The sequence below is a fragment of the Lemur catta genome, chromosome 2, assembly GCF_020740605.2.
Source record: "Lemur catta isolate mLemCat1 chromosome 2, mLemCat1.pri, whole genome shotgun sequence".
NCBI classification, from domain to species: Eukaryota; Metazoa; Chordata; class Mammalia; order Primates; family Lemuridae; genus Lemur; species Lemur catta.
This window is the reverse complement of record NC_059129.1, coordinates 54,930,511-54,958,344: the sequence shown is the minus strand read 5'-3', so window position 1 is coordinate 54,958,344 and position 27,834 is coordinate 54,930,511. Positions and strand designations below refer to the sequence as shown.

At 40.6% G+C, this 27,834-nt stretch overlaps 1 protein-coding gene across 3 annotated transcripts in view; it reads left to right on the top strand.

The window, feature by feature from the left end:
- The window catches only part of PLA2G7 (phospholipase A2 group VII), a 34,134-nt gene that overhangs the window by 3,762 nt on the left and 2,538 nt on the right, over nt 1–27,834 (top strand). For all 3 annotated transcript variants that reach the window (XM_045543685.1, XM_045543683.1, XM_045543684.1), the window contains 9 exons: nt 12,903–13,045; nt 16,283–16,404; nt 16,839–16,983; nt 18,538–18,631; nt 20,747–20,815; nt 21,465–21,591; nt 22,474–22,587; nt 23,669–23,760; nt 24,944–25,114. In XM_045543685.1, coding sequence (XP_045399641.1) covers nt 12,937–13,045; nt 16,283–16,404; nt 16,839–16,983; nt 18,538–18,631; nt 20,747–20,815; nt 21,465–21,591; nt 22,474–22,587; nt 23,669–23,760; nt 24,944–25,114 — 1,043 coding nt within the window. In that variant the 5' untranslated portion in view covers nt 12,903–12,936. The remainder of the gene's footprint in view (nt 1–12,902; nt 13,046–16,282; nt 16,405–16,838; nt 16,984–18,537; nt 18,632–20,746; nt 20,816–21,464; nt 21,592–22,473; nt 22,588–23,668; nt 23,761–24,943; nt 25,115–27,834) is intronic.

Here is a 27,834-nt window from a genome sequence, read left to right as displayed (position 1 = left end):
TGTGACTTAACAGTCTGTGGGTTATTTTCAGTTGCCAGAGCCCATTAATGATTTATTGGTCGGTGTGTCGGAATTTCAGCTTGAAGTGGCCAGTCTGGTAATTCAAATTACAGACAAAATGGGAGAATTATTCTGGGATCTACATGGTTTTTCTTTTGCCATGTCTGCCATCATAGTGCCTTAGGGTGGGGGGGGGTGGTTGGGACATCTTTAAGGGAGAGATTACAGTTTCTCCTTGGAGTCACAGATCTGTTTTGTTTGACTCATAAAATGTTTAAAAATGTTGCAATCCTTTAAAAGTCAGAGAATGTTTTCATGAAAACCATCAGAAGATCTAGTAACATGAAGCTGTCTTTCCTACATGGGAGCAGTCAGCTGGATGGTTAGTTGGATGGTTAGTTTGCCACAGTCTCCGCTAGTCCTTATTCTATTACACAGGCCTGTTTGACTCATTTAAGTTACCTGGCTGGCCCTTGAAGACTTTTGGTTTTTAACCTCAGGTTTAGGGCTCTCTAGTCCAGCCTGTCCCTCACCCTCATCTGATATAGGACTCCCTATTCCTGTACCACTGCTGGTGTCCCCAGACCTGTACTTTTACTGCTCCTCTGATGAAGAGGTTAATGCTAATTGTTGAAAAGCTCCTGTTAAAGGAAGTCTACGGTCTGGGTCCACACAGAGCATGTCTAAGACCTTTGCACAGAGCTGTGGCTGTCACATGCCATCTGGGTTTTCCCTGTAGTAAACCTCCCTCATTTCTTCAGCAGCTCCATGTGTGACTTGCTGCTGCTTTGTTCCCTCATCATGCTGGTTATTGTTGGGTTATTGTCCCTTTGTATGACTTTTCACTTGTTAAAATCCCTATAGCCCCACAAATTCAATAAGATGTGGTTTAACTGGTGCAGAATATGGTGGGAGGGTGGCCTCCCTCTCTCTAAGATGTTATGCTTCTGTCACGCAACCTAAGATGTCTTTAGAATTTTCTTGGCCAATCCATTCTTTTTTTTTTTTTTTTTTAACTTTTAGAGCTTATTTTCCAGTTAGATTGTCCCTGAGAGTTTATATGAGAACTGTTCAATATATAGTTTGAGAGCAGTTATTTTCCCCCAACCAGGGGACACTTGGCAGTATCTGGAGACATACTGGGTTGACACAACTGTGGTGTGCTCCTGGCATCTAGTGAGGAGAGGCCAGGGATGCTGTTAAACATTCTGCGGTACACAGGACAGCCCCCTCAACCAAGACTCATCAGCCCACAGTGTCAGTAGTGCTGAGGTTGAGAATCTTTGTTGTAGAGTCAGGGCCTAGGTTCCGATCCTGGGTTGGCTATTTCCTATCTCTGTGACCTTGGGCATATTATTTAACCTCTCTGTCTCCATTTTCTCATCTGTATATTGAATAGACCTGAGGACTAAATGAGTTCACTTGTATAAGATGCTTAGAATGGCGGCTGGCACAGAGTAAGCTGTCATTATTGCTAACAGCTGTGTAAACACTATCATCCTTTTTGTCCTCACTTTATTCATTTTGGTTTGTACACAAGACATCAGACGAGTGAGTTGGTCAAGGTTGAGAGATGGCGCTTCATTTCTAACATTGCCCATGGGAGGTGCCCTGGTGCATTTGGATGTCTTAGGGAGCTAACAGCTCTTCCAAGACTGCCTTCCCTCTATGGCCCCATTATCATTTTTCAGATTTTTTAGTATTTTAATCTGTACTGGGGCATATATATCAGGTTTAATGCTGCAACCCCCCATTTGGAGGACATGAACATTGAGTTCCTGTCGTTGAAGAGGATCTAAGCCTATTGCTTGTTCATCCCCAGTTTGCTGTGTCCCCCAACCTCCTCCACACCCGGTCGCTGTGGCTTGCACCTACACGGTAGACTTGGAGTAATGATGACATTCCTCTAAGGGCTCACATCCCTGTAACAACTGCATCATCAGGGTTCCCCTTTAACGATGAGGAAAGGGAAGTAGAAAGTGGGTAAACATTTAGCCACCATCACCAAACCAGTAAGTAGATTCAGAATTCAAACCTTGGCAGCTGGAAGCTAGAGCTAGATTTCTAAACCACTCTGTCATTCTACCACAAGGGAGATTTTCTCAAGGAGTATACCCATGACCTTAACTGAACCATCATGTAGCCATTTATGCAACTCTCAGCAGATCCAGTTAGTTACTCTTATAAGTAATGTAACGTACATGGGGTATGTATGTATGTTTCTTGTGATTCTGCTGTATTTCATTTGTGTATCATTTGGTAAGGGTAGGGATTGATTGTGGCTTTAGTTTTTCATAATTCAAGGATCTCCAATCCTTTAAGAGTGTGGTCCCCAACCGCCGGGTGTGGCCTGGTACAGGTCCACGGCCGTTAAGAACTGGCTGTGCACTGCTGCCTGAACTCCGTGCTGCTACCCGCACCCATGGAAAAATTGTCTTCCATGAAACTGATCCCTGGTGGCAAAAAGGTTGGGGACTGCTGCTTTAAGGAGAAGCCACAATTATTCTTTAGGGAAATCATTCTTTAGAAATTTTAAGTTCACTGAAAGCCCATGGAGAGTACCATAGCTGAGGTGTCAGTGCCAGGTTGGCCTATCTAGGCAGGAGGTTGGAGGATTGAATCAAAGAGTAAGATTAGGAACTCCCAGTATGGCAGCAGCCTACCCAGTGATCTTAAATAATTTGTACCCTTTTTTGCCTTTAAATCATATAGGGCACCAAACATCGGACATTTGCACATTGGATGTAGATAAGTTCCCATTTTCAAAATTAGGAGTAGAAAGCAATGAATTCTATTTTACTTGCAGCTTTTAAGTACAGTACTTGTACTTATAAATGGCTGTGCTATTAAACTACTTTCACAATAGGGAACTGTTTCTTACTTTGCTTTTTTGACCCTACCTCTTTTCTTAGGTTGTGAAATGATTTTGCAAGAGTTGTATTTACTGTGCCCCAAATAAGAGAATTTAGACACTTCTGCAGAAGTTACTTGAGTGTTGTACATTTGACATAATGTCCAGATTAAGTTTTGATTCCATTACCTAATATGGTAAAGAGGATATAATGTTAATAGAGTAGGTATTATCTTTTCTCCTTTTTAGTTTCAATATTAGCAAGTATTGAACAGGAAATTTTTTTTGTGGATGCTTTTAAAAAGAATCGTATGTCTTAGATAAAGATGAGACCTCAGAGTCCAAACACACTCATATGCCCATCCCTTTTTCAGCATCCCTGGCAGGGGCCAGTTAGCAGTGTTTGAATTCTTCTCATGACCGGGAACTCTCTACCTTGTGTGGCAGACATCACAAATGACCTAATTATCAAAACATTCTTCTTTTTAGTGTCCAGGCATCTGCCTCCTGATAGCATGTTTCAGAATGAACCAAATATTTATTCCTCATTAAACAAGGACAGAGTTGCCCCAGCATTCTCTTAGACCAGAGTTTCTCAGCCTCCCCACTGTTGACATTTGGGGATAGTTCGGAGTTGGTGGGGGGGTGTCCTGTGCACTATAGAATGCGCAGCAGCCTCTACCCACTACATTCCAGTAGCCTCTCCCTTTTGATGTGACAACCAAAAATATCTCCAGGTATTGCCAGTGTCCTCTGGGGGAGTCACTACTATAGGGTGATATTCTAGCTTTATTCTCCTGCCTCCATCCTATTGTATAATGAGATATCCAAAGTAGAAGATTTTATCTTCTTCATCAATCATTCAATCTGGTAATGGGTCAATTTTGAGATATTTAAACTACTTTCTTTGACTTTATTTGACATTCCATTGGCCTATTATTTGTTCTTTAGTCTCATTCTGTCACTTTATGTGCCCCATATTAGTTTTCAATTGTTGCAATAACAATTTGCTACAACCTTAGTCACTTACAACAACACAATTGATTATCTTATAGTTCTGTAGGTCGGAAGTCTGACATGGGCTCACTGTGCTAAAATCCAGATGTTGGCAAGGCTCTGTTCCTTCCTGGGAGAATCTGTCTCCCTGCCTTTTCCAGATTCTGCAGACTACCCACATTCCTTGTCTCATGCCCCCTTCCTCTGTCTTCAAAGCCGGCCGTTTCAGTGGATTTAAATAGACTGTATTATCACATCATTCAGACCTCCTTTTCTGCCATCCTCTTCCCCTTTTAAGGACCGTTGTAATGACATTGTACCCACCCAGATAATCTATGATAATATCACTATTTTAAGGTGCATTGATTAGCAAAATTAATTCCACCTGCAATCTTAATTCCCCTTTGCCATGCAACATAACATATCCCTATGTTGCAGTGTTTAGAATGTAGATATTCTTTCATGGGGGTGGGGGGCATTATTCAGTTTGCCACGTGTTCTCATTCCAAAAGTTAATCAGAAAGCAATTGGCAAAGAGAGTACTGATACTTGTGAAGGAGCGTGTTCTTTTCTGACTCTTTACCAGTAACAAAAGAGCTGAGGCATGCCTGCCCTAATCTCTTGCCAGGACTGGGTTTTTACTTGGATGGTTTATTTGTCAGTTCTTGGTGGAAATTCCAGACTTGAATCTGGGCATTTCACCTATTGTTTTGGTTTGTCTTTTGTTTCAAAAATGGAAATTATGCCTGATGTGTATTTGACAGTGACAGATGGGGGAAACCAGGATTAGTGGCAGTCACGGTAGTAATATGGTGATCTCATCCAAGGTTGAAGAACAAGTAGGGAACTGTGGTTTCAGTGGGAGACATGAAGTCCACAGAATAGAGGCAGGAAAATGGTATCAACTTTTAAATGGATTTAAATAGAATATATTATTTAATGCTGCTCTCTTGATTGCCAGGATGATATTCTAACTAATGGTCAAGGGGTCAAAACTGAAGAAAATTATTTTTGAGCTTTACAATTTAAAATATTATTGATTTTTAAAGTAAATATTCCCATTGATTTACAGTACTGAAAAAGAGAAAACGAGAAAGAAGGATAAAAAAATTACCTTTAATTTCTAACTATATAAAACTCTCCAAAGATAAACTTTATGAACATTTGTTCTTTCTTTATATTTATTTTGCTGCTACTGCTTCTTGTTCTTCTCTTTCGTGTATCTGGGATCATGGATAATTCTCTTAATTCTCTATGTGACATTTTATTTAATATTAAACATAAACACTTTTCATGATCTTAATGAAAAGGGACTTAACTGTCCCTTTTTAAATTATTTATTGGTTAAGGAATGCATTTTCTTGTAAAAACTGTGAAACATAATAGGAAAAATGGCCCTAAGTCCATCACTCTTTATATATTAATTCTCTTTTTAGTATGAATTTTTACATGGCAATTTTATATATTTTTTCAATTAAAATTGCATTGTAAAGAGTTTCCTAAACCATGAAGAATTACTTTGTAAATATCATATTAGTAACTGAATAAAATCCCATTGATGATATGCCCTGTCCAACACTTGTGGTGTTTCCATGGTAGGTGTATGTGTACGTTTGGCTTTTATAGAGCTGGAATAAACATTGTAGTGCATTAAGTTTTTGCAGTTTTATTTTTATGTACAAGATATTTTTCTACTAAGCCTAAAAATTTAATTAAAAAGTTGATTAAGGGTATGGACAATTTAAAGCTTGCCAAATTGCCCTCCTAAAATCAGCATATCCATTTATTAACCCATTGGCATTGCTGCCTTTGTTTTGATAAACATTGCAGTTTTAAAACTTAAGTCCTGTGTTCCCAGGCTTTTGATTTACCAGTTATCGATCTGTTTGGCCAGTTACATCTTTCTAAAATAAAATTTTATATTTTTGGATTGGCCAGTGGTGGTGGCTGTGGTAGTGGACTTTTACACCATTATGATTATGGAGACTGCTGTGTTAGTGCAGTCACCTTAGATTCTCCAGTTCTAAGAGAATGTCCAAAAGGTCCTACTTCTAAAATGTAAGTACATTTCTGGCTAACTCGTATCTTATGGTTGAGAAAAAGGGCATTTACATGTGGCAAGAGAATTTTAAGAGTTAAAAGACTTTTGATGCATTGTTCTTCTGTGTTCAGATTCAGAAGCCTCTGTGGTCATCCTCTTAGAGATCTCAATGATCATCAGAAGATAAAAGAATTCAGTGTCCAAGGAAGCCAGAAACTTGGGGCCGTTTATCGTAGTGCTTTGTTCAGAAAAGCAAGAAGAGCTGTTTTCACTGTAGTGCCATGGGAAACGTTTCGCCATATTTACTTAAAATGTATGATCCTTCCATAGAGGATTGGCAGTCGCTTAAAACAAAATCACGTAAAACAATAAAACAGTTCATATGAGGTGTAAAGCTAGAGAAATGGATCAGAAACCAGAGGAATTTTTGAAATGGGCCCACCAGGTACACAGAACTGTGGGAAATTTAAAGAGATGAAGGGTATTGGATTTAGGGAAAGTAAATGGATAAGAAAAGATGTTCAATGTTATAAAGCAACATGTAAATTAAATGCAAAGTAATAGCGTGGAGTGAGCATAGTTTGCAGGTGCTGAAGAGGCACTGGGGAAGCTGATATTGCCATGAAGGGATCAGATCCCCAGAACATGGGACAGAGAGCTGGTTATAGAGAGGAGAGGGTGAGCATTGGTCCAGAACCAAATCAGAGGCCAAGAGGAGGGCTTCAGGAGGGAGTGTAACCCCATTGTTCTTTGTTTTCCTTGGAGAAGAATGTTTTCAGGTCTTCAGTTGTAAGGAATAGGAGGGCAGGTTGCAGCAGGGCCTGCTTATTTAAGGAGAGATTTTAAGGCCTGGTAAGGAGAGACTTTAACCTGGTAAGGAGAGGTGAGCAAGGGAGTAAGGGGCTGCCATGAAATCACTAGGACACAACTATAGCTGCACTGCAGCCGTGGGCACAGCTGTGTTCGATGAACAGGTTGAGGCTCCAAACCCCCCCTACTTTACATTTCCCTTAACCACCAACACACAGGTTTGCACACATGTGCACACAGGTGTGATCAGACTAAGGACACACAGACACCATCTGGCAGTGCAGAAGTCATTCATGTGTTAGTACAACAAACAGTCATGGTACATGTGGTGGGTGAAAGGCCCTCACTGCTGGGTGCATGGGGAATATCATTACCTGTGGGATTAAAGTCCCAACTCAAATGCATTGCATGCAAGGTTCCCTGTGTTCTGACCCTGACACTTGCACTTGCCTCCAGCCTCCTTCCTAGCAGCTCTCTCCTAACAGCTCCTGCCGCCCATCTTACCAGTTCCTGGCTGCATCACAACACTGCTTTCACCCAGTTTCTCCCATGTGCATTGCCTCACTTCTTCTTCCCATAAACCCAGGTCAGTCTGCTAAAGTATGCCTCTTTGAAGAGTCAACTGGAGCATAGGCTGTCCTAGGAGGGCTTTGCATACCTTCTGGCACCACCCACCCCCAGAATCGGCTATTCCTCTTCATGCCCGCACTGAACCCACTTCTATTAAAACATCTCTTACTCCAGAATTACACTTTAAAAAAATCTATGGCTTTTTTTCCATGCCTTCTCTGCACCTAACCAAAGCAGAATGAAGATGTTTGGAAGTCAAAAGCACTAAAAATACTTTAGCATCGTCATCCTCTACATGTAATTCAAGATAAAGACTATATGGTGACAAAAAAATAAAACTCACATGTATATTGAATGAGAATAACTCATTTCTAGCTGTTTCTGATTAAAATATTTGAACTAAATTCATAGAGGCTGAAATTTTCCCATAATTTTAGAGTCCTTGCTGCTCTGTTTCCCTACACAGGGTTTAGTGTGCCTAGAAGCTAGCCGCACATTTAGCACCCAGTGCTTGGCACTTGGACGGTGTTTAGGAAATGTTTGACTGGATGGATTTATCAGTGGATGGCCTGGTGCGTAGGCTATTGTGGTGCAATACATTGTACAAAAAGTAAGCACCACAAGAGAGGAACAAAGACAGTGCTGTGGGCTCTGTAGGGAGGGAGGCTTCTGGCTGGGGAGATTGGGGGGAGCGTGGAGGGTAAGATCTCCAAGCAGACTGACTGGAGAATAAGATGAGAGACAAGTGTGGTGATGTGCACATATGACAAGTTGAATGCATTCATGAAGAATCCACATTTTGTAAACCTAAAAAAAAAAATGAACAAAAACTATCTGTGTATAATGTTAGGTAAGCCTACCTGCTTAGCAAGAGGGCTCATGGTTACACTTACTTCTCTTAAAGTCGATGGTTTTCAACTCTATTCCTTTCTGCGTGTTTGGTTTTGTTCCATCTCCCAGGTCAGGTTTATATCCTTGCCTGAACCTGCTTGCCCTTTATGTAGCTCAGTGATTCTCAACTGGGGGAATTTTACCTTCCAGGGGACACTTGACAATGTCTGGATACATTTTTGTTTTTCATAGCTGGAGTGGGAGATACCAAGTACATGCAAAATATATGTTTAAAAAAAGATCTGAGCCAGGCCCAGAGAAGACCTTCCTTTCCAGACTGCAGGGAACCTTTATGATGGTTGTCCAGTGCTCAGGACATGGCTCTCTTGCCATCAGCTTGAGGACAGTCTTGGCAAGCCACTAGCCAGAGGCAATCAGGGAGGGGAAGGAAGTTTGTGGCACTGGGAAGGTGGAGAGAGGGGAGGGATCTCATTTGGGCCCTTCTATCACTCAGTACACTCGAGTCAAAGAAGCTCTGCTCGCTAGTCCTGCCCATGCCAAAGGCATGCTGTGTGACCTCAGGCGAGTTGCACAGCCTTTCTGTGTTTCATTGATCTTCATCTCCCAAAATGAAAAATGGAGCTGCTAAATTTGCTTCTCTGTGTATATTCCTGCTATACCTTATAAATAATCTGCTATAGCCTTCATTATAATTATGTGAAAGTCCCTCTCACTACAGACAAAATCACGTCTATTTAGAAAATCCTTTTATACCAAACACAGTGACTGATACACAGATACTTTTAAAATTGAGAACATGAATACATGAACAAATGAATGAATAAGTCAGCCAATAACTATGTTATTTAGAGGACTATTACTTTTGAGGATGAGATCAGATATCCCCTATGATAGGCCAGTGGAAAAACTCTAAGAAAATGATACTCTTATTCCACTGCAGCACTTTGCAAACACTACTTTCTGGGATTGGCTGTTTCAGAAGCCCCAGGGAGCTACAGTGCAGATGGCCAGGCCTGCCTCCTAAGGACAGTAGGTCTGGGGTGGGTCTCAGGAATCAGTATGTTCAAAGGCTCCCCAAGAACCTCCGTAGCTTGCATAAGCTCAGGCTGGGAACCCACGCATGCCATTTCACCTGGCCTGCCTTCTGTCCTGCCCTACTGTGAGGACTGAAGGTGATGGCCCTGGCACTGGTCTGTTAGGAAACACGAGGAGGGCAGAGCACCCCAGCCCTGCTTGGAGGACGTGGGGAAGCCCTGCCAGCAGTTGGCTGTCTCTAATTCTTTCTGAGGTTATTGATGGGAAAAGTGTGATGAATACCAAAGAGCTGTGGGCAAGCTAACCTTTGGGTTAATGTTCCCCCAAATCACTGTTAATTCCCTTATGTGTTCTTTTTTCTCGTCTTCATCCTCAGCGATCTTCCACATGGGCTGAATGACACTCCCCTTATTCCGTCACAGGCTCTAAACATCAGAGGTGGAATTTTCTAAAGCCCTCTGCTCATGCTCCTCTAAATACTTTATGCGGATGATGTTAATTTGATGAAAAACCACATTGTGACAATATAACAGAAAGTTAATCATGGAAGCTGGTGAACGCATAGCTTGGCTTCAGGTCAACCTCTTCTATTGCTTATTTGGAAAACTCAGCAGCTGTTTCTCTGGATTTATCCAGAGTCCTGTGCAGTTTCCAAGGGTCTCAGCATATTGCTCCACATATAACGTAGGACAAGAACAATGAGACAGACTCCCATCTCTTTAGAGAATAATTTCTAACACTTTAAGTCATCCATTCAATCTAGAAAGCAGTTTCTGAATACCTTAGCATCATGATAGTTCTGTTCATTAATTTTAGAAAATTACAGTTTTAGAGCAAACAGAGATTGATACTACTCAGGTTGGTAAGTTTTAGTTAAAGGCAGGGACTCAGACATTCTGGATACAAGCCCTGCCTCTAGCACTTGCTAGCTGTGTGCTTCGGACAAGCCAATTAAACTCTCCTTGCTTCAGTTTCATCACCAATAGAATGGGGATAACTAAACACCCCTCACAGATTGTTTTGGTGATGATTAAATAGGATAATTTGTTCCAGGAACTGTGGAAAATGCTTGGCATGTAATAATCCTTCAAATGTTAGCAATATCATTATTCCTGTAGTGAATGACCTTTTTTTGAGCAACTCCTAGTGCCATTTTAAAATAAAAGACAAATTATAGTGCTATGTACTGACATGAAAAGATTTCTACGACATATTATCAAATTCAAAAGCACTTTGAATATATAATATGAAGTTTTATTAACAAATTGTAAAAGTATGTAAGTGTATATATTTATGTGTATTTATGTTTGTGTGGGTATATTGTGTATGTGCATGTATTCAAGCATAGAAATATATCTGGAAAAAAATATTTCAGCAAGTCATTATCAGTAAAGAAACAAGTCAAGTTTTTATTTACCTTATGCTATTGTGTTTGGGTTTTTGAAATCATATATTAACTTTATACTAAAATTAAGTATAGTATTGAAATAAGATCAAATAAAATCAAACAAAATTATAAATAATCTTGAAGAGTTGCAGTATGCATACTTTTTTTCTGACCAAAAAAAGAAAAGAATAAAGATGTTGAATAAGGAAATATAGTCACTCTGCAAGTAGCCCAAGAATCTTAGAGCTTCGGTGCCAATTTTCCCAGTTACCTATCTGGATTTTTATAAACTGTGTGTAAGAGCTGACTGTTCTATAGCCCATCTCCTCTGAAATCTTTATCTCTGGATTCCTATTGCCCTTATAATTTGTCCTATGTTGTTTCAGAATTTTAAAAAGTTCCTGCAATTTGCTTTCTCCCTGTATTATATGTGCTAGTCCTATCCCTGAAACCCAATTATTAAGTTCTTTTAGAGCAGGATTGCGTCAACTTCTCTGGTATTTAGCACAGTTGTTTCCATGGCAAAAATTATGTAGAAGGTATAAAGTATTTGCTTAATAAATACCCTTTGGGGGAATGACTGCAGATGTGTTGGTAGTCGGAACAGGCCATGCTGTGCTGCAATAATGCAATAACGACTTAACCTGGAAATTTCAGTGGCTTAACAAAACAAAAGTTTATTTCCTAGTCATGAAAGGTCCTATGACTTGGTAGGGGCTCTCTATTCAGTGACTAGGCATCCAGGCTGCCTTCATCTTGAGATTCCATGACGTCACTTCGTCACTTCTAAGTTTGCTGTGCTTGGGAAAGGAAGGGATGGAGAAGATGCAGTGACTCTTAAGTGTCTCAGACCACGACTGTTCAAATTTCCATTTCTCATGGGAATTAGTCCCATGGCCTCAGTCCAGCCACAAGAGAGACCAGGAAATGTAGGGGGGCAGGTAGATATTCAGGAGTGCTAATTATCTATGCCACACTCCTATCTTATATCTTTCCGCAAAATAACTATGCCAGCTAGTTAGCGTTTTAGTATCAGTGGGGCCAATACTCACATGGATCATTAAATTTGGCTCAGTTTGGGTTAGTAACCACACGTGTTAGAAACTACTAGGATTCAGTATTTATCAACTCAACAGGCATTTACTGAGTGCCTACTGTATGCCAGGTACTAATCTAGGTCTTGGGAATACAGTAGGGAGTGGAGGGGACAATCAAGTGTCCTTACACTCACAAAGTCGAATTTCTAGTGGAAGAAGATACACAATTAACAAGGCAAAAATATCTTCCTGTAAGAGGGAACATGTGCAAAGACCCCAGGGTGATGATGGGGGAGTGTCACAGAGTACCTGGTGTGTTTGGTGAATGGCAAGGTAGCAAGTGTGGTTGCAGCAGGTTTGCGAGAGGGGACAGTGGCGGGATTGGGAGTCTGCTGAGTACAGACTGCATAGCGGCTTCTGTGCTCCTTTAAGCTCTGTAGCATTGAAGCCCTTTGGGGTTGAGAGCAGAGGAGTGACAGGATCACTCTGGCTGCTATGTTGGGGTCAGATTGCAGAAGCAAGGGCAAAAGCAGGCAAAAGGGCAGGCAGACCAGTTAGAGTTTATGGCCAAAATTCAGATGGGAGATGGTGGGGGCCTGGACCATTTCCATCACCCCCAAAAGTTGGACAGATTTTAAAGGGGGAAATTGTGATACACAAAGACAAGATGGTTTTTGCCAGTAAGACGTTAGCATACAGCCTAATTGCAATATGGTTTATTATTACCACAAGTCTGATATTCTGTTGTTTCATTCATTGGTTTAACAAACATTTATTAATCACTGACTGCATGCTAGACCCTCTGTTAGGCACTTGGACAGCAAATACTTGACCTCTGCTTTTCAGAAGCTTACAGTGTAGTAGCATTATAGCAACCAGCAAAACTATAATATCAGTAACATCAAAAATAACCACAGAAGCAGAAATACAATCACTGTATAATTATGATGGAAACAGCCAAAACTTATTAACTATTTACTATGTGCTAGAAATACCTATAAGATATTATTATGATGATGACGATAGATGTTTGTTATAATTATTATATTTTGTTGTTGTCTTTTATAACTAAACTAGACTGTTAAAAAGTTAGAAAACTAGTGACCAGATACCTAATATAACTATCTAAAATTACTACATCTGTGCTCTACAATCCAGCATTACCAAGGATTTTGCCGCCCTAGTGCTAATCTAAAACCCAGCCCAGAAAATGCATGTTTCATTGTTTTCCAAATGTTACTAGTACCTCTGCTTCTCTGATTTGGCAGACTGTTTAAGTCGTCTTCATTGCATGTTTTTTTCTTTTAACCATCTTCGTTGAAGGAGATTAAGCTGAAACCGCTGCTCAGCTCTCAAGATGGTGGCACCCAAATTGCATGCGCTTTTCTGCCTCTGCAGTTGCCTTGCGCTGGTTCATCCTTTTGACTGGCAAGACCTAAATCCTGTTGCCCATATTAAGCCATCAGGTAAGAGGTATATTTATTTGTTCAAGGCTTGAGCAGCTGCTTAGTCACCAGACTCCGAGTAGCCCCAGAGAAGCTGCATGTCTGTACTTCTTTAAACATGTCCTCTTAAGAAATGTTCATGGAAACCCTCTGGTCCCCTGGGGTAGAGGAGAGGGCCACACTTTTCCTCATTTTAGCTGAAACTGAAGAAGCACCTGTATTCTTCAATATCATGACGGCAGGACAGACCAGGATGCGACGTTTTGAGACACAAGCTCAGCTTGCAATCACCGTGGAGAACCTCCTCATTGTCACCCTGCTGTCCCACACTTTCCTACCCTCTCCCACCCTAGCACAACTGCCCTAGAGTTCACGCCAAGGCAGCCTCAAAACCTGCTTCCATGAAGGGGAGAAGAGGCAGGTGTCTGGATCAAAAGGCATGGTCCTGGTTAGTAGGGGAGGGTGGTATGAGAAGGTTACAATTTAGGATATTGGGATCCAATGAGGAAACAATCTCTTCTACCTAATAATGAGGAGAAGTCGGGACCCTGAAATGTTCCCCTTACAGGTAAAGTTTAAAAATAAAAAGGTCTCCGGAGAAGTACCTTGAAGTTTGAATTTTCCGAAAGGGAAAGTGGTATGTTCCACTTTAGATCTGCTAAAACTCCTCTGAGGAATTCATTGTGAATTTAGCTAGCCTGAGTTACCTAACTCTGGGGAAAGGATAAATAATATCAGTTGTCTGGCTTTTATGTGTTATATTCTGTGCCAGGTACTTGATCTTCATTAACATTTCACCCTTACAACTGTCCCATTTTATAAATGAGGATCAGAGAGGGGAGTAAATTGCCTAGGCCAGAGTATTATAGCTTCTAAGAAGTACACTGGAAATAAACTCACCTGGCTCCAATACACCTGAAATAGACTCACCTGGATCCAATACCCAGGGTCCAATACCCAGTAGCCAACACCTGAAATAGACTCACCTGGATCCAATACCCAGGGTCCAATACCCAATATCCAATAGCTGAACTAGACTTACCTGAATCCAACACCGCCTGCCTTCCTGGAACTACTTCCTACCATTTGAGCATGGATTACCAACCTGTGTGTCAGGCCAGGTGGTTTGGTACTTCAACCCAGTGTTTCTTAAATTTTAATGGGTGCCCCTTTTCTGATTCAGTGGAATTGGGGTGAGGTCTGAGAGCCTGCATGTCCAAGCTCCTCATGGTTCCAGTGGTGCTGGCCCGTGGACCAGCTGAGTAGGGAGGCCTTATGCTTTGACAGGTTTCATCATGGGCAGGTGCTTCACACATGAGTCACCAATGTGGAGGATGTAAATAGGCTTCTTCCCATGACTCAAAACCTTTCTGGGCAATGCCAACAATATTGACTCAGGTGTCATACCTAATACAGCTCCTGGAGTCTGACTGGCAGAGGCAGAGTGTGAGGGAAAACACAAGAGTCTGTCCAGCAGAGTAGGAAACCCCCACATTCCAACAGAAGGAAGGGGTGGGCAAGCTGAACATATCAAGAAAAATGAGAGTCTGGATACATTGATATTTGGGCTCAACATCTTGAAATTAAATTTGAATTTGATTGGGGTTTAGAAAGGAAGAGAACAGATAAACAGCCGGTGTGAGGAGGGGTTTTGGTACCAGAGAGAGAAAAGGAGTTTCAGGAATGAGTGATAAAAGACTGCATGTGACAAAAGGTTTGAGAGAACAGGAGAGACCAGTGGCAGTTCAGTTATTTCAGCTCATTTTCACAAATATTTATTGAGCACTGAGTAGGTGCCAAACACTCTGTTAAAATCAGAGGATACAAAGACATGGACATGGCTCTTAAGAAATAGCCTGTGTTTAAATAAAAGATGGAAAAATGTGTTAAGTCAAAAAAAAAAAAAAGAAAGAAAGAAATAGCCTACTGTTGGAGGCAGCATGGAGACACATAATTTTAATATAATGTGATAAGAAGAATGATAAAAATGTATATGCAGGGAATCTGTGGGATGAAATGGTTATGTTTATCTGGGGAATTGGGGAAGGCTTCAGAGAAGACAGGACATTCAATCGAGGTGTTACAGGTTGAATACGAGTTGGCCCAGGGGATTTTAAGCACAGGTAGTGACATTCACAAAGGTGCAGAGGGATCACACAGCCCAGTGTGTAGCTCAGGAGTGCTGTAGCACAGGAGGGGTTAACTCTGGGGGAAGAGACAGAAGAGTCTGAGACAATGGACGTCGACATCACAGAGGGCCTTTTCTGCAGCGCCCAGGAACTTGAGATTTAACCTGTACACCTGTGAACCTCAACATGTTTACACCCCCACTGGAAGGACAGGTCACATTTGTGCCTCAAGGAGCAGAGTATTTGCTTAGGACAGCACGTGTAGACTTCAATGCCTCCTACAAACTGCCCTCCAAAAAGATTCCAATACCTTCCCCCTCCAAGTGAAACCACCTGCTGATAGGAAGGATTTTATTAATAATTGCCTGGTGAGATTTGTGCTTTAAAGGATGTGTTTGAAGGGGCCAAGAGCCAAGGTGAATAGGACAGTTAAGAGAGATGGCAACTGCCTGGTCAAGAGAGAGTGAGGGTGAAAATGAGATATTTGAGCTACAGGGTCACAGATAAATTGGGGAGATAATTCTAAGCTAAAAAGAAACATTAGAAATGGAGACTTGGTTGAATGTAGGGGGCTGCTGAGAAAAGTAGGATGATTCCCAGGTTTCTGGCGTGGGACACAGGAGATGGGGGACCCTTGAGTTGCAGGCTGTGTGGTTGGAGGGCGAGGAGGAGGAGTTGGGAAGTGGTCATTTAGCTTCATTTTGGACCTTTGGCTTTGACGTTTCTATGGGAGGGACAGCAGGTGGACATACCCAGTAGGAAGTTGTTAACAAAAATCTGAAATGTGGGATAAAGTTTATGTTTGGAAAAAGCAGAGTTGGGAAGTCATCTTTAATACTCTAGGTAGAAGTAGAAGTTGAGGGCAAGGCTGTAAGGATCAGGAGGTAATACTCCTAGGCCTCTTGGGAGAAGGGCTATGTCTACCTCTAGCTTTTTACCTTCCAAACCCCCACACAGTGCTTTGCACCCAGCAGGCCCTCAGTAATTATTGCGTATTTTACCAGTAAAGTTAAGACATGAAGGAGGCCAGGAATTATGGGCAGTAACTTGGTTCCCTTGGAATTCCTTTGCATATTAAAATCTGGTGTGTAACAGGTGACAAATAAGATAACATTTGCCTATTTTTCAGCATGGATCAATAAAATACAAGGCCTGAGGGCTGCAGCAAGCTGTGACCAAACTAAAATCCCCAAAGGAAATGGACCTTATTCTGTTGGTTGTACAGACTTGATGTTCAATCACACTAAAGAGGTAATGCTTTGATTAATACCACTTACCCTCATAGTTCAGTGTGGACTGTGGCTACGGCCCACTGGAAGGTGTTGAAACCTGACCTTGTCCCCACCTGAGAATAACTGTTTGCTATTTGCTTGTTTCTTATGAAGCCATTCCCCAAGTCTTTGCTGTTGTCTGATTGATTCGTCTATAAACTATCTTCATCTTCCCCTTCCTTAATGGCCGAAGCCAGCCTGCTTGCATTTTCTTTTCACTGAGAAAGCATATTGTTTTATTGCTCTCTTCTTTCATGACTGCATTTCATCAGCACAGCAGCTTATAAAGTTTCTACACCTCTTCGTGAACAACCGCGGTATTTGGGTCCCCACTAATGAACTATGCAAAATAGTTGCTGGAATATGTTTGAGAAGAAACTTTCCTGAAAGTACATTCATTTCTTTCCTTGACAGGGCACCTTCTTGCGTTTGTATTATCCGTCTCAAGATGATGATCGCCTTAACACCCCATGGATCCCAAACACAGAATATTTTTTTGGTCTTAGTAAATTTCTTGGAACACATTGGCTTATGGGCAAAATTTTGAGCTTATTATTTGGTAAGATTTCTGTTGATTCTACTTTGTAGGCTCTAGTATATAAGAAAATCTTGAAAACAACAAAAATTTCAGGCAATTAAGACCAAAGTAGATTTTCTGCAGTCTAAACTTCTCCTACGATGGCAAGGAAAGTATTTCTTAAAAGCCTGAGCAATTTTAACAGAATCAAGAATTCTCATTTTATCCATTCTGCATGTGATGGGAGTGGCTGGGAACATCAGACTGGCTCTAACATCTTCCTCTGGCTGCTCTTTAGTTTTCCTTCCTGCATCCCGTTGGGGAAGTGAGAATGTGTGAGGTTCTCTGGGGTGACCACTACCCCGCATGCTGTGTGCTAAAGTCAGACACAAAGAGAAAGGAAAGAGAAGCCACCATAACTCTCCAGATCCAAAACAAAGGAGACAAAGCTAATTTCTTATTTGTCATAAATGGAGAGACTCTCCTCTCATTCCCATCACCTACCCCTGAGGGACCAGCCTCTCTCACTAAGACAGTTTGATGTGACTTCGTCACCTACTTTGTACCCTAATATAGACTTTTCCTTCCTTATCTGTTGGACCAGACACTAGTGTTGGGCTGATATTAACTGTGTCTTCAAATTTCTCCTTCAAAACTGCCTACAACTTTGGAGATTCATTATAAACATCTCCTTAGAATTTTCTTAAAAACCACTTTATGAAAGAAATGATGAAAATACTATAACAACACATCTTTAGGGTGCTGAACGACTTATAAAGCACTTCCATAGCAGTGTCACATTCTGTCTTCATGACCACATCTCCGTTTTCTCGATGGGAAAGTGAAACACGAGTAATTGCTAATAATAATGATGACAATAATTGGGAAGAAGTGAAGGAAGAAAAGACAGTATCTTCTCATTTTTGAGCCTCTTACAATGTGACCGGATAGGTGCTTTACATATGCTACCCAATTAAATAAAACTCCCACAAAAACCCTATGAAATAAATATCATTGCCTCGGTTTTGCAGAAGAGAGTTCTGAAGCTCAGGGGGTGTGAGTAACTTGGCCAAGGTCGCTAGCTAGTAAGTGGCTGAGCTGCATCCAAGGCCACTCCTTAGTATGAAGTCAGTGGTTTCTCCACCTTCCACTGGATCACGACCAAATCATAATGAGAGGAACCTCCGATTCTCAGATTTGGGCTCTCGGTGTAACATTCCTGAGGTTTGCTGGGTAGTTTGGTTTCCGAATACTTCCTCTAAAGTTTTTCCAAAACCTGAGAATGGTAATAAGTAGTAGCCTTTGTGGATACACCTGTAAGTAGAAAAATCTCTCACCTTAAGTGCGGAGCTGGCAGTGGGAACTGATAATGATCCCACAGTCTGAAGAACTGATAATTAACGATCTTTGTGTCTGAGGAAAGAATGCATGATTGGTGGGTATCTAGTAGCAGACTTTTTAATGAATTTACCATGAATCCATAAAACGTGGATATAAATTCCATGGGTCAGGGCTTTATGCTAAGGAGATGTTAAGTTAAATTAGCAACATTCAAGCCAGAGAAAACACTAACTAAAACCACCCACTGTTGTCTAGGTTCAATGACAACCCCTGCAAACTGGAATTCCCCTCTGAGGACTGGTGAAAAATATCCACTAATTGTTTTTTCTCATGGTCTTGGAGCATTCAGGTAATGTCTGAGAGGTTGGACAATTTTAGCGTCATAGGGATCAATGGCTATTTTTTTGTTTTTTTTTTCAAAAAAGGAATAGCAGATTTTAGAATGTCATGCTGGCCTTTGTCCTGGAGGAGTTGGGATTCCTCAGTAATTCACTGTGGTCTATTGGTCGACCTTAGCCCTGTCTTGTCAAGTAGATTTTTCCCCTCGGACCAGCTCGTGGGGATTAGCCTCACTGCAGAGAAGAGAGGGCGATGCAGTTTTGCCTGTTTTCCTTCTATATTATAATATTTACACTCTCAAAACCATCCTCTGTGCAGTTCCGGTTGTCCAGGAAATGGATACCAAGATTGGATTATCTGTGCAAGACATTTATGGAGAGAAATACCCCTGCATGGATAGAGGAGGAGAGGAAAGGATGGAGAGAGCTCTCAGACCATGATGCAGGCTGGACACCTGCAAAGGACACAGGGAAGGGAGAAGGCCTGGGGAAGAAGAATCAGACTGCAGCACAGTTCTCAGAAAGATCGGGGGGGCTGGTGGAGGGAATGCTTGACCCCAAGTTGCTTGTCAGGAGTCCTACCTCTCACAGGAATGGCCTACGTTAGGACCCAGGCTGTGCCAAGCCACAGGAAACAGCTCACAGGAAGCTTGGCTTCCACTCGGAGGTGGTGATGGATCCAGACGGGCAGGGAGGGATGGGGCGTTTAGTAAGCTATGCTCTCTGTAGCGTGTATCTGAGTAGCCGTTTCCATGACAAGCACACCTCTCCATTTCTACCGTCTTCTAACTGTCTCCCCTTCCTCTACCTCAGGAGATTATAATACCTTCTGCAAACAAAAGGTGGCTTTTAGCTGGGAAGAAGTGGGATAGCGCCTGTAATAAAGAATTGTCTCCAGCACTTTAATTGTATTGCTGCTACTTATTTGATTTCTACTACACTAGTGATTGGTAAATTAGACTCCAAGGGCCAAATCCAGCCCTCTGCCTATTTCTGTAGATTAAGTTTTATCAGAACACAGCCACACCCATTCGTTTTTTACATTGTCTATGGCTACTTTTGTGCTAGAACGGCAGAGTTGAGTAGTTGTGACAAAGACCGTATGGCCCACAAAGCTGGAAATACTTGCTCTCTGGTCTTTAACAGAAAAAGTTTGCTGATCCCTACACTAGACCATTTCCCCCTTCTGAAAATGTCCCGTGTCTTCAGCAGAAGACATGATTCCTAGCCACTTCCTTTTTATTCTCTATGGGTATTTCCACAATATGAGAAAAAGATTGTGTAGAATGAAGACATAGAAGAGGGTATAAATGCAGTTGCTTAGCACATGATTTTTTAACCATTTCACCCAGTCCAGTCATTTAAATCACAGCTAACATGTTACATATTTACCCTGCTTCAGACATAGCTATAAGCACTGAAGATGTATTAACTTACTTGATCCTTACCTGTGAGGTACCATACTGCTATAGCATCACCTTTTTATGCACAAGGAACCAAGGCAGAGAAAAGATAAGGACTTATCCAAGGTACACAGCTAATAAGTGGTGGAACCAGGATTCAAACTCAGTGGTCAGATTGTAGGCCCCATTCTCTTAACTACCATGCTGTATTGCTTTTCTACAGATATTATTATATCTTATCAAAACTTTACAACTATCCTAAAGTAAAAGGATTTATTATTATCCCCATTTTACAGATGAGGACAAAAATTCAGTAATTACCTGAAATCATATCGCTGGCAAGTGGCAGAGCTAAGATGAAACGCCCCTGAATCTCAAAGGCAATATTTGTAATCACTGCACCAATGTTTCTCAACCTCAGTACTGTTGACATTTTGGACCAGATGATCTCTTGTTGCGGAGGATTGTCCTGTGCGTTTAATGGGACTCCTCCACCCACCAGATACAGTAGCACCCTCCCCCGCTTCATGATAATAAAAATATTGCCAGACATTGTCAGATATCCCCTAAATTACCATCCTCACTTGAGAAGCACAGCTCCCCACTTTACTGCAGGGCACCACTACAGGGAGGTAATGGCTTTGATGCTCCCACTTTTATTAGTGGACCCAGCCTTGTAATCATGATGCGTCGTTGTAATGTTTCCCTCTCTTTGTTTTGAAGGACGATTTATTCTGCTATTGGCATTGACCTGGCATCTCATGGGTTTATAGTTGCTGCTGTAGAACACAGGTATGTTACCTGATGTATAATAACTGGGCTCTTTAGCCAAATACAGGGAATGCGAATGCTTATAACCATGCCTTTAACTTTCCTAAAAGTTTGTAAAAAATGTTGATGGGATTTTCGACTGTGATTGACATTATAAAAAGGAAATCATGTTAGATTGTTAAGACTTTAAAAACAGCTTACATTTCTAGACTCTTTATTGCATGCCATGTACTATGTGCTAAGTATTTTTCATACACTGTCTCATTTAGTCTCATAACAATCCTATGAGATGGTTACTATCTTCGTTATTCTAAGGAAGAGGAAAATGAAAGTGAGAAAGGGTAATTTGCCCCCAGTCACACAGCTAGTAAGTGGCGGTAATGGGGATTTGGTTCCCAAAGGTGAGTTTTCAATGTGACTAACATTGCCTCCCAGAACCATGCAGATGGAGCGGGCTGAGTTTACCCATAACTCTTCAACAATAAACAATAAGGTCTTTTTACTAGAACTTCCTTTGGGTCCTCTTTAATTGAAAAAAAAAAGTAGAGTGGAAGAAGAAAAAGAATTCAAAAGATCAGAGGACGTTGAGCGAAGGATAGAGTTGAGGAACACGGGTCAGATGAGGAAGGGAGGGAGCGTGTATAAGTAATGTATTTTGCTTGTATTATAGAAATGGATCTGCATCTGCAACCTACTATTTCAAGGACCAGTCTGCTGCAGAAATAGGAAACAAGTCCTGGCTCTACTTTAGAACCCTAAAATCAGGTGACGATGTGAAATCTGAACGAAATAAACAGGTACGTTGCAGTGAGAGGAGAAGTAGGTTTGCAAGTTAAAAGCATGTACAAAATGATGACATTTGTTAATTTAATTTTACATATGGTATGCTACCTCTCCTATTTCCCATTCCCAAAAGATCTGTCAGTAGATTCTCTAAGTAATAAAATTCCCTTAATGAAATACCTGGTTCATAATCAAAACAAAGGTAAACACAAAAATCCTGGGTGATAACAGTGAATACTCAGAATTTTCTTGCATTAAAACCTCTAATTTTAGAATCTCAAAAGTGCTACAAAATAAACTAATAGATTCCCTTTCAGAGGCAATATAAAAAAATCCTACTTTTCAGAGAAGTGGGATACAATAGCATGGAGAGTACAGGTGTTGGGATCCAGGTTTCTATGTTTGAATCCTGACTCCATTGCTTTACAGTGGGGTGATCTTGGACAAGTTAATCTTTGCACTTCCATGTTTTATCTGTCACTAAATAATGAATAATGATGGTATCTATCTTACAAGGCTATTGGGATGATTAAGTGGAATAAAGCACACTGGCTGCTTCATTATAGGGGTGCTTTACATATGTTATGGCATTTAAGCCTTCCCACATTTCACTGGAGTAGGCATTATTATACAATAAGTGGAAATTCAGAGAAGTTAAGTAAATCATCTGAAGTCACACAGCAGGTAAGCAACAGAGCCAGAATTTGGACCAACCTATACCTATGTGCAAAGCTGATGCCTGTGTCATTATGCTAGCATATATTCTAGTCACAAACCACTTAGACATTTCCAGTTGATAACCAACCATTTTTCCCACATGCAACTCCTATACAAATTTTAAAATAATTGTTATAACTTTTTACTTTGTTGTTTCCTTCTTCTAATAATTGTATTAGTTACGTCACAGAGCAAAGGAATGTTCCCAAGCTCTTGATTTGATTCTTGACATTGATCGTGGAAAGCCAGTGAAGAATGTATTAGATTTAGAGTTTGATGTGGGACAACTGAAGGTAAGCTTAAAAAAAAAAGCCTTTTTTCCCCTTATCCTTTAGTTCTTTATTATTCTTTGTTGTCTGATTATCTGCTATATTGCGAGGTACAACATGATGAAGGGGTACAAAAAAAAAAGGATTACAGCAGTGGGGAATGTATTAGGTTGAACTGTACACGAAATTGCCCCCAGTCAGTCAGTTTTGATCCACAAAAATGGCAGTGTTGTCTGGTTCAACTTTATACCTCCAGTGGAGGTATTATAATTTCTTGGCTGACTCCTACGTGTTTTTGAGCTTGATCTTGAAAAATTGGTCAAAAGTTTTGGACAAACATTTCGGAGAGGGTGGAAGAATATCGGACAGAGTGAACAGATAGCATGAGCAGAGACTCAAAAATGTGTGTGGCATGTGGAGTGCAGGCAATAGAGGATGACGGTCTGTTCTCCAGATACAGTGAAGAGTTTATTGTTACCTGTCGCCCATCTCTCTCCTGTATCCATGCTTTGGTACATGTCCCCTTGGCCTGACACACCCTTCTGTTTGACTGGCTCCCACCTAAGCTTCAAGACTCCAGTTAGACATCACCTCCTCCAGGAAGCTTCCATGGATCCCAGTGCCCACCCCTGGGCTGGATTTGCTATCTGTCATATGCGCTTCTTGGCACCCCTGCGTTGTATTGCAGCATTGTATCACTTTCTTCCCGGATAGACTGTGAGCTCACTGAAAGTGAGACTGCGGTGCCTGGCTCCATAAATACTCATGGCATGAACTAACTAATAAACATAGGATAGGGAGAGGCAAAACTCAGGGTTAATGTCAAAGTTTCAAGTGTGGGTGACTAAGAAGACCATTAAGTTCACTTCTGAACTTTTACATATATGTTATATATAGATATACAAATATGTTTTATACATATATGTATATATGGTATATAATAGATATACATATGTATATGTGTACGTTCTATTTTATAAGAAATCAGAGTCCTTAACCGTGCCCACGAAATGAACAATAATTGTATGATTGACAAAATCGTTTAGTCTATTCTTCCAACACCATGTGAGATAGTTATGAATTTATATCATGCTTTTTCACATAGGACTCTATTGATAGGAAAAAAGTAGCAATAATTGGACATTCTTTTGGTGGAGCAACAGTTATTCAAGCTCTTAGTGAAGACCAGAGGTTCAGGTAAGAGAACAAGATGGATAAAGCAAGAGGGCAGTAAATTATTGGAGAAGGGGCAGTGATAACACATATGAGATATCATTTTTTATCAGATTCTTAGTGAAGAAAGGAGCCTTTGGAGTTTAGAGTCTATTCCTTTGCTTGCATCAAGTGCTCTATATAAATTTTCCTAGGAAGAAACCATCTACTACTTCTGCTGTTAAAAACTCTCCCTACCCTTATATGTTTTCCCTCATTATTCTTATTTTTTTGCTCAGGGCTTAACATTTTCCCTTAGAAATAATCTCTATATATGGTTGTTCTGTGACCTACTGATAGTTAATAACATTGCCATCTTATAGTATGGCCAGGCTTCCCCAATAGGCAGGACATTTTTTAGTTAGTTTTTTTTCCCCTTCCATTTTTAAGGTGGAGCTGAATCTAAAATGACACAGTTATTTGTGTAGGAGTGAGGACCAGACCCCAGTTTTCTAAATTGTAGAAACATTTTTTTTCTTGAAATATTTCATTGTAGACTGATGAGATCATATAGAAACTGACTATATAGAAAGTGGGCAGGATCAATTTGTGACATTTCACCCTGAATTTCTTAAAATCTATTTCAACGTAAGGGAATTCTCTTCTTTTATCCATTTAGCAAAAGATAGAGAAACATAGGACAAACTTTAAAAGAAAGTTATATTTTCAATTGATGTTTTCTTCAACACCTAGACAGTTTTTCAGGTGAAGCACCTCTAAATCTAAAGTAATGGCTCCACTCTTACTCTGAAAAAGGCATAATCCATACACTACAGAATGCACAAAAGCTCTGGAAACACAGGGAAAATGGTGCATTTATTGTACTTTTTCAGATACCCCCATGGTTTTCAAGAAAGTATTACTTATTTTAAAATTTATTTTAAACAATATAATTAAAAAATAAAATAAAAAAATGTTAAGGATATATATTTCTAAAGGTTGTTCCCGGAGGCCTTCTAAAGAAAATGGTTGTATAATTGCAGGGCTGCTACCTTAGAAAGCTAATCATATCCCCTTTCTACATTGCAGTAGAATATCTCTTGCCCCCAGCAAGATAACCCATAACAAACTGGTGTGGTGCATGTCTATTACTCCAAGCATTATTAGAAAGTCCTCTATGCTGGCTAGTGTGTAACCAGCCTTCTTTCCTCATTGTCAACAAATGCAGGTGTGGAATTGCCCTGGACGCATGGATGTTTCCAGTGGGTGATGAAGTGTATTCCAGGATTCCTCAGCCTCTCTTTTTTATCAACTCTGAACGGTTCCAATATGTAGATAATATCAAAAAAATGAAACAATGCTACTTGCCAGATAAAGAAAGAAATATGATTACAATCAGGTCAGTATGAGAGACTTATTTCATCATCTGAAACAGAAACTTGAAACTTGGATAAACATCAACAGATATCATTTGGTAGCCATTAGTGAATTGCTGAGTTGGTTGTTTAGACTTCCAATAAGGAGAATATTAGATAATTCTTATTAGATAATCTCAGTTTCTGAGTACATTTAGACTTAGTCTTTTTAAAATGGAAATGTTTTAGTACTGTTAATGTATGTAGTGCATATACTAGTAATTAATACTAGCATTATACTACATGCTACTTTTATCTAAACACCAGAACATACCTACACATTTATAGGGGTGTAGGAGGGGGGAAGTATTTCATCATTAGGCTAGGCTACAAACTCTTTAAAGAAAAAGTCATATCATCTATTGAGAGCTGCAATGTATTTACCTGTTGGGAAAGAATATGAGTTTATAAACTCCCCGAAACAATACTGGGATACCTTTGAGCACTATGTTTATATCCTGGACATGAAAAAGAACTCCTGATAGGGTTTTGAACTTTCGTGAGATATTCCAAAGCAAAGATAGAACTCACCCCGCTCGTATCTGAAACCTAGTCTATTTAGGAGAAAAAAAGAGGCAGGAAGAAAACACATAGAGTATAGGCAATAACCATTATGGGATCGGAGAATGGAAGGATCTTTTCCAATTGAAAAGTATTCTTAGAAGAGATGGGACTAGAGTTGGATATTGTAGGATCAAGAGAGTTTGGATAGATGGTGAGGAAGAGTCCAGGTATTTCAGGTAAGGACTTCAGGTTAGCTTATTTGTATGTGCAAGTCTCTCTAATTCTAAAACAGAAATAATACAGAACACTTAACCTTCTCTCATTTCTACTTCTTTGCTAGGCTCTCACCTTATCTTTTTTCTTCCTTTCCCTGCCAGAAATCTTGAAAGAATAGCACATATTTAATATTTCATGTGCTTACTTCTATTTGCTCTTTGACTCTTGTGGTCTAGCTTGCTGAGCCCCCACCAGTGTGCGCTGAAACCGGTCAGCTAAGCACACGAAAGGCCTGCTGCACACCTCCCCTGCAGCCTCTTTGCAGCCTCGGCCTCCCCTCCACATCTGGTGGACACTTGACTAGCTCTATTTCTGCTCCCTTGACCACCACGACCCTCCTCTGTGTGGCTTCTCCTCCATTTATGTGCTCTTTCCTTTTCTTCTCCTCAGGCCAGTCCTTGACTGTTGGCGGCATCTGGGCTTCTGCTCTCAGCTCTCTCATGACCCTGACTCTGTTTCCCCTTCTTTATGTTTCTGACACTCAAATTTCAACTAGAATGTGGGGAAGAGTGAGAGGGAATCAGGGTGGCCCTGTTTTCGTCTTAGATGACTAAAAGAATGATGGTTTGCTTGTAAGAACTGGCAAAGTGAAGAGGAAGAGTTTCACTGGGTTGGGGCTGGGAAGATGTTGTGTTTTAACCTTGGAATTCAGTAGCTTGAGAACAGGGATATCTGGGTAGAGATGTCCGGCTATAAACCGGACGAGTACAGAATTTGCATGATATTATAGATGAAACCTTGGACTAGATGAGACTGCAAAATGAGGAAAGAATTGTTCTGGGAATAGAATCTTGAGGAATGCCTACATTTCGCCCGTGAGAGAAGGGTGAAGGCCCATGGACAGCACAAAGTGGTTAGGGCCAGAAGGGAAGATGCAATGTCAAGGCAATGAACAGGAAAAAAAAAAGTGCAAGAAAGACATCATATGTTAAATGTCCCAGAAGTGGTAGAAAATGAACATTAAAAAAAGGCCATTTTGGGGGTATAGCTACATGATGAGTGCGATGCGCACTGTCTTGGCTTCACCACCAAGAGGCCCAACACCTTCTTCTAGGTGTGGGGCCTCCCCGGGCTGCTCAAATAAACTCGAGAACGTGAAAAAAAAAAAAAAAAGCCATTCCATTTGATGTTAAGCTATTGATGAATTTAGAGAAGTTATATCTCTATAAAGTTTATACAGTTTAACTAGTACAGGGAAAGTTTTTTAAAAAAAATCTATTTAATTCAGGGCTTAAATTCAAAGCGTTCTGAGTAGCAACAAATAGGTACCAAGTTGCGTGGTGAGGGTAGGTGGCAGGCTGTGGCTCTGAGTTCAGGGCCTCTTTAACACACAACACATTCCACCTACTCAAACTGGAAGTATTCTAGTATACTAAAAAACAGGAATCATTCCTTCTAAAATCAAAATACCAAATAAGACAGGATTCTTCGAATTGTTTTTCTAGAGGGAAGATGAATTTACTGTAGCATCCCTAAGGGAACAGCCTGTGACCCTCAAATATTTAGGTTATTAAATAGGAAATGTCCAATTTCCTTAAGTACTAAGTTTGACAGCTGATATCTCTGACATTTCACTTTGACACTTCTTGTTTTACTTTTATTGTGAAGGTACATCCTACTTTTTTCAAATGCATGGTTTGGCTTGTGATTATCTTTCACATTTTTTTTAGAGCAATTTTTGTGAAACCATGGATAAGTCAAAAATTCATATTATTTTCAAATATGAGTTCCATCGTGGAACCAATGCAGTACAGACAGCTAGAAATATCAACAAAGTGTTTGAGAACGATGTGGCTAATGAACACACCGTATGTTGATGGCTTGAGAAGTTTTGTTCTGCTGATCTTAATCTTGAAAATGAGTCATGTGGGAGACCTGAGACCAAGGTGGATAATGATGAACTGAAAGCTGTAGGGGAAGCGAA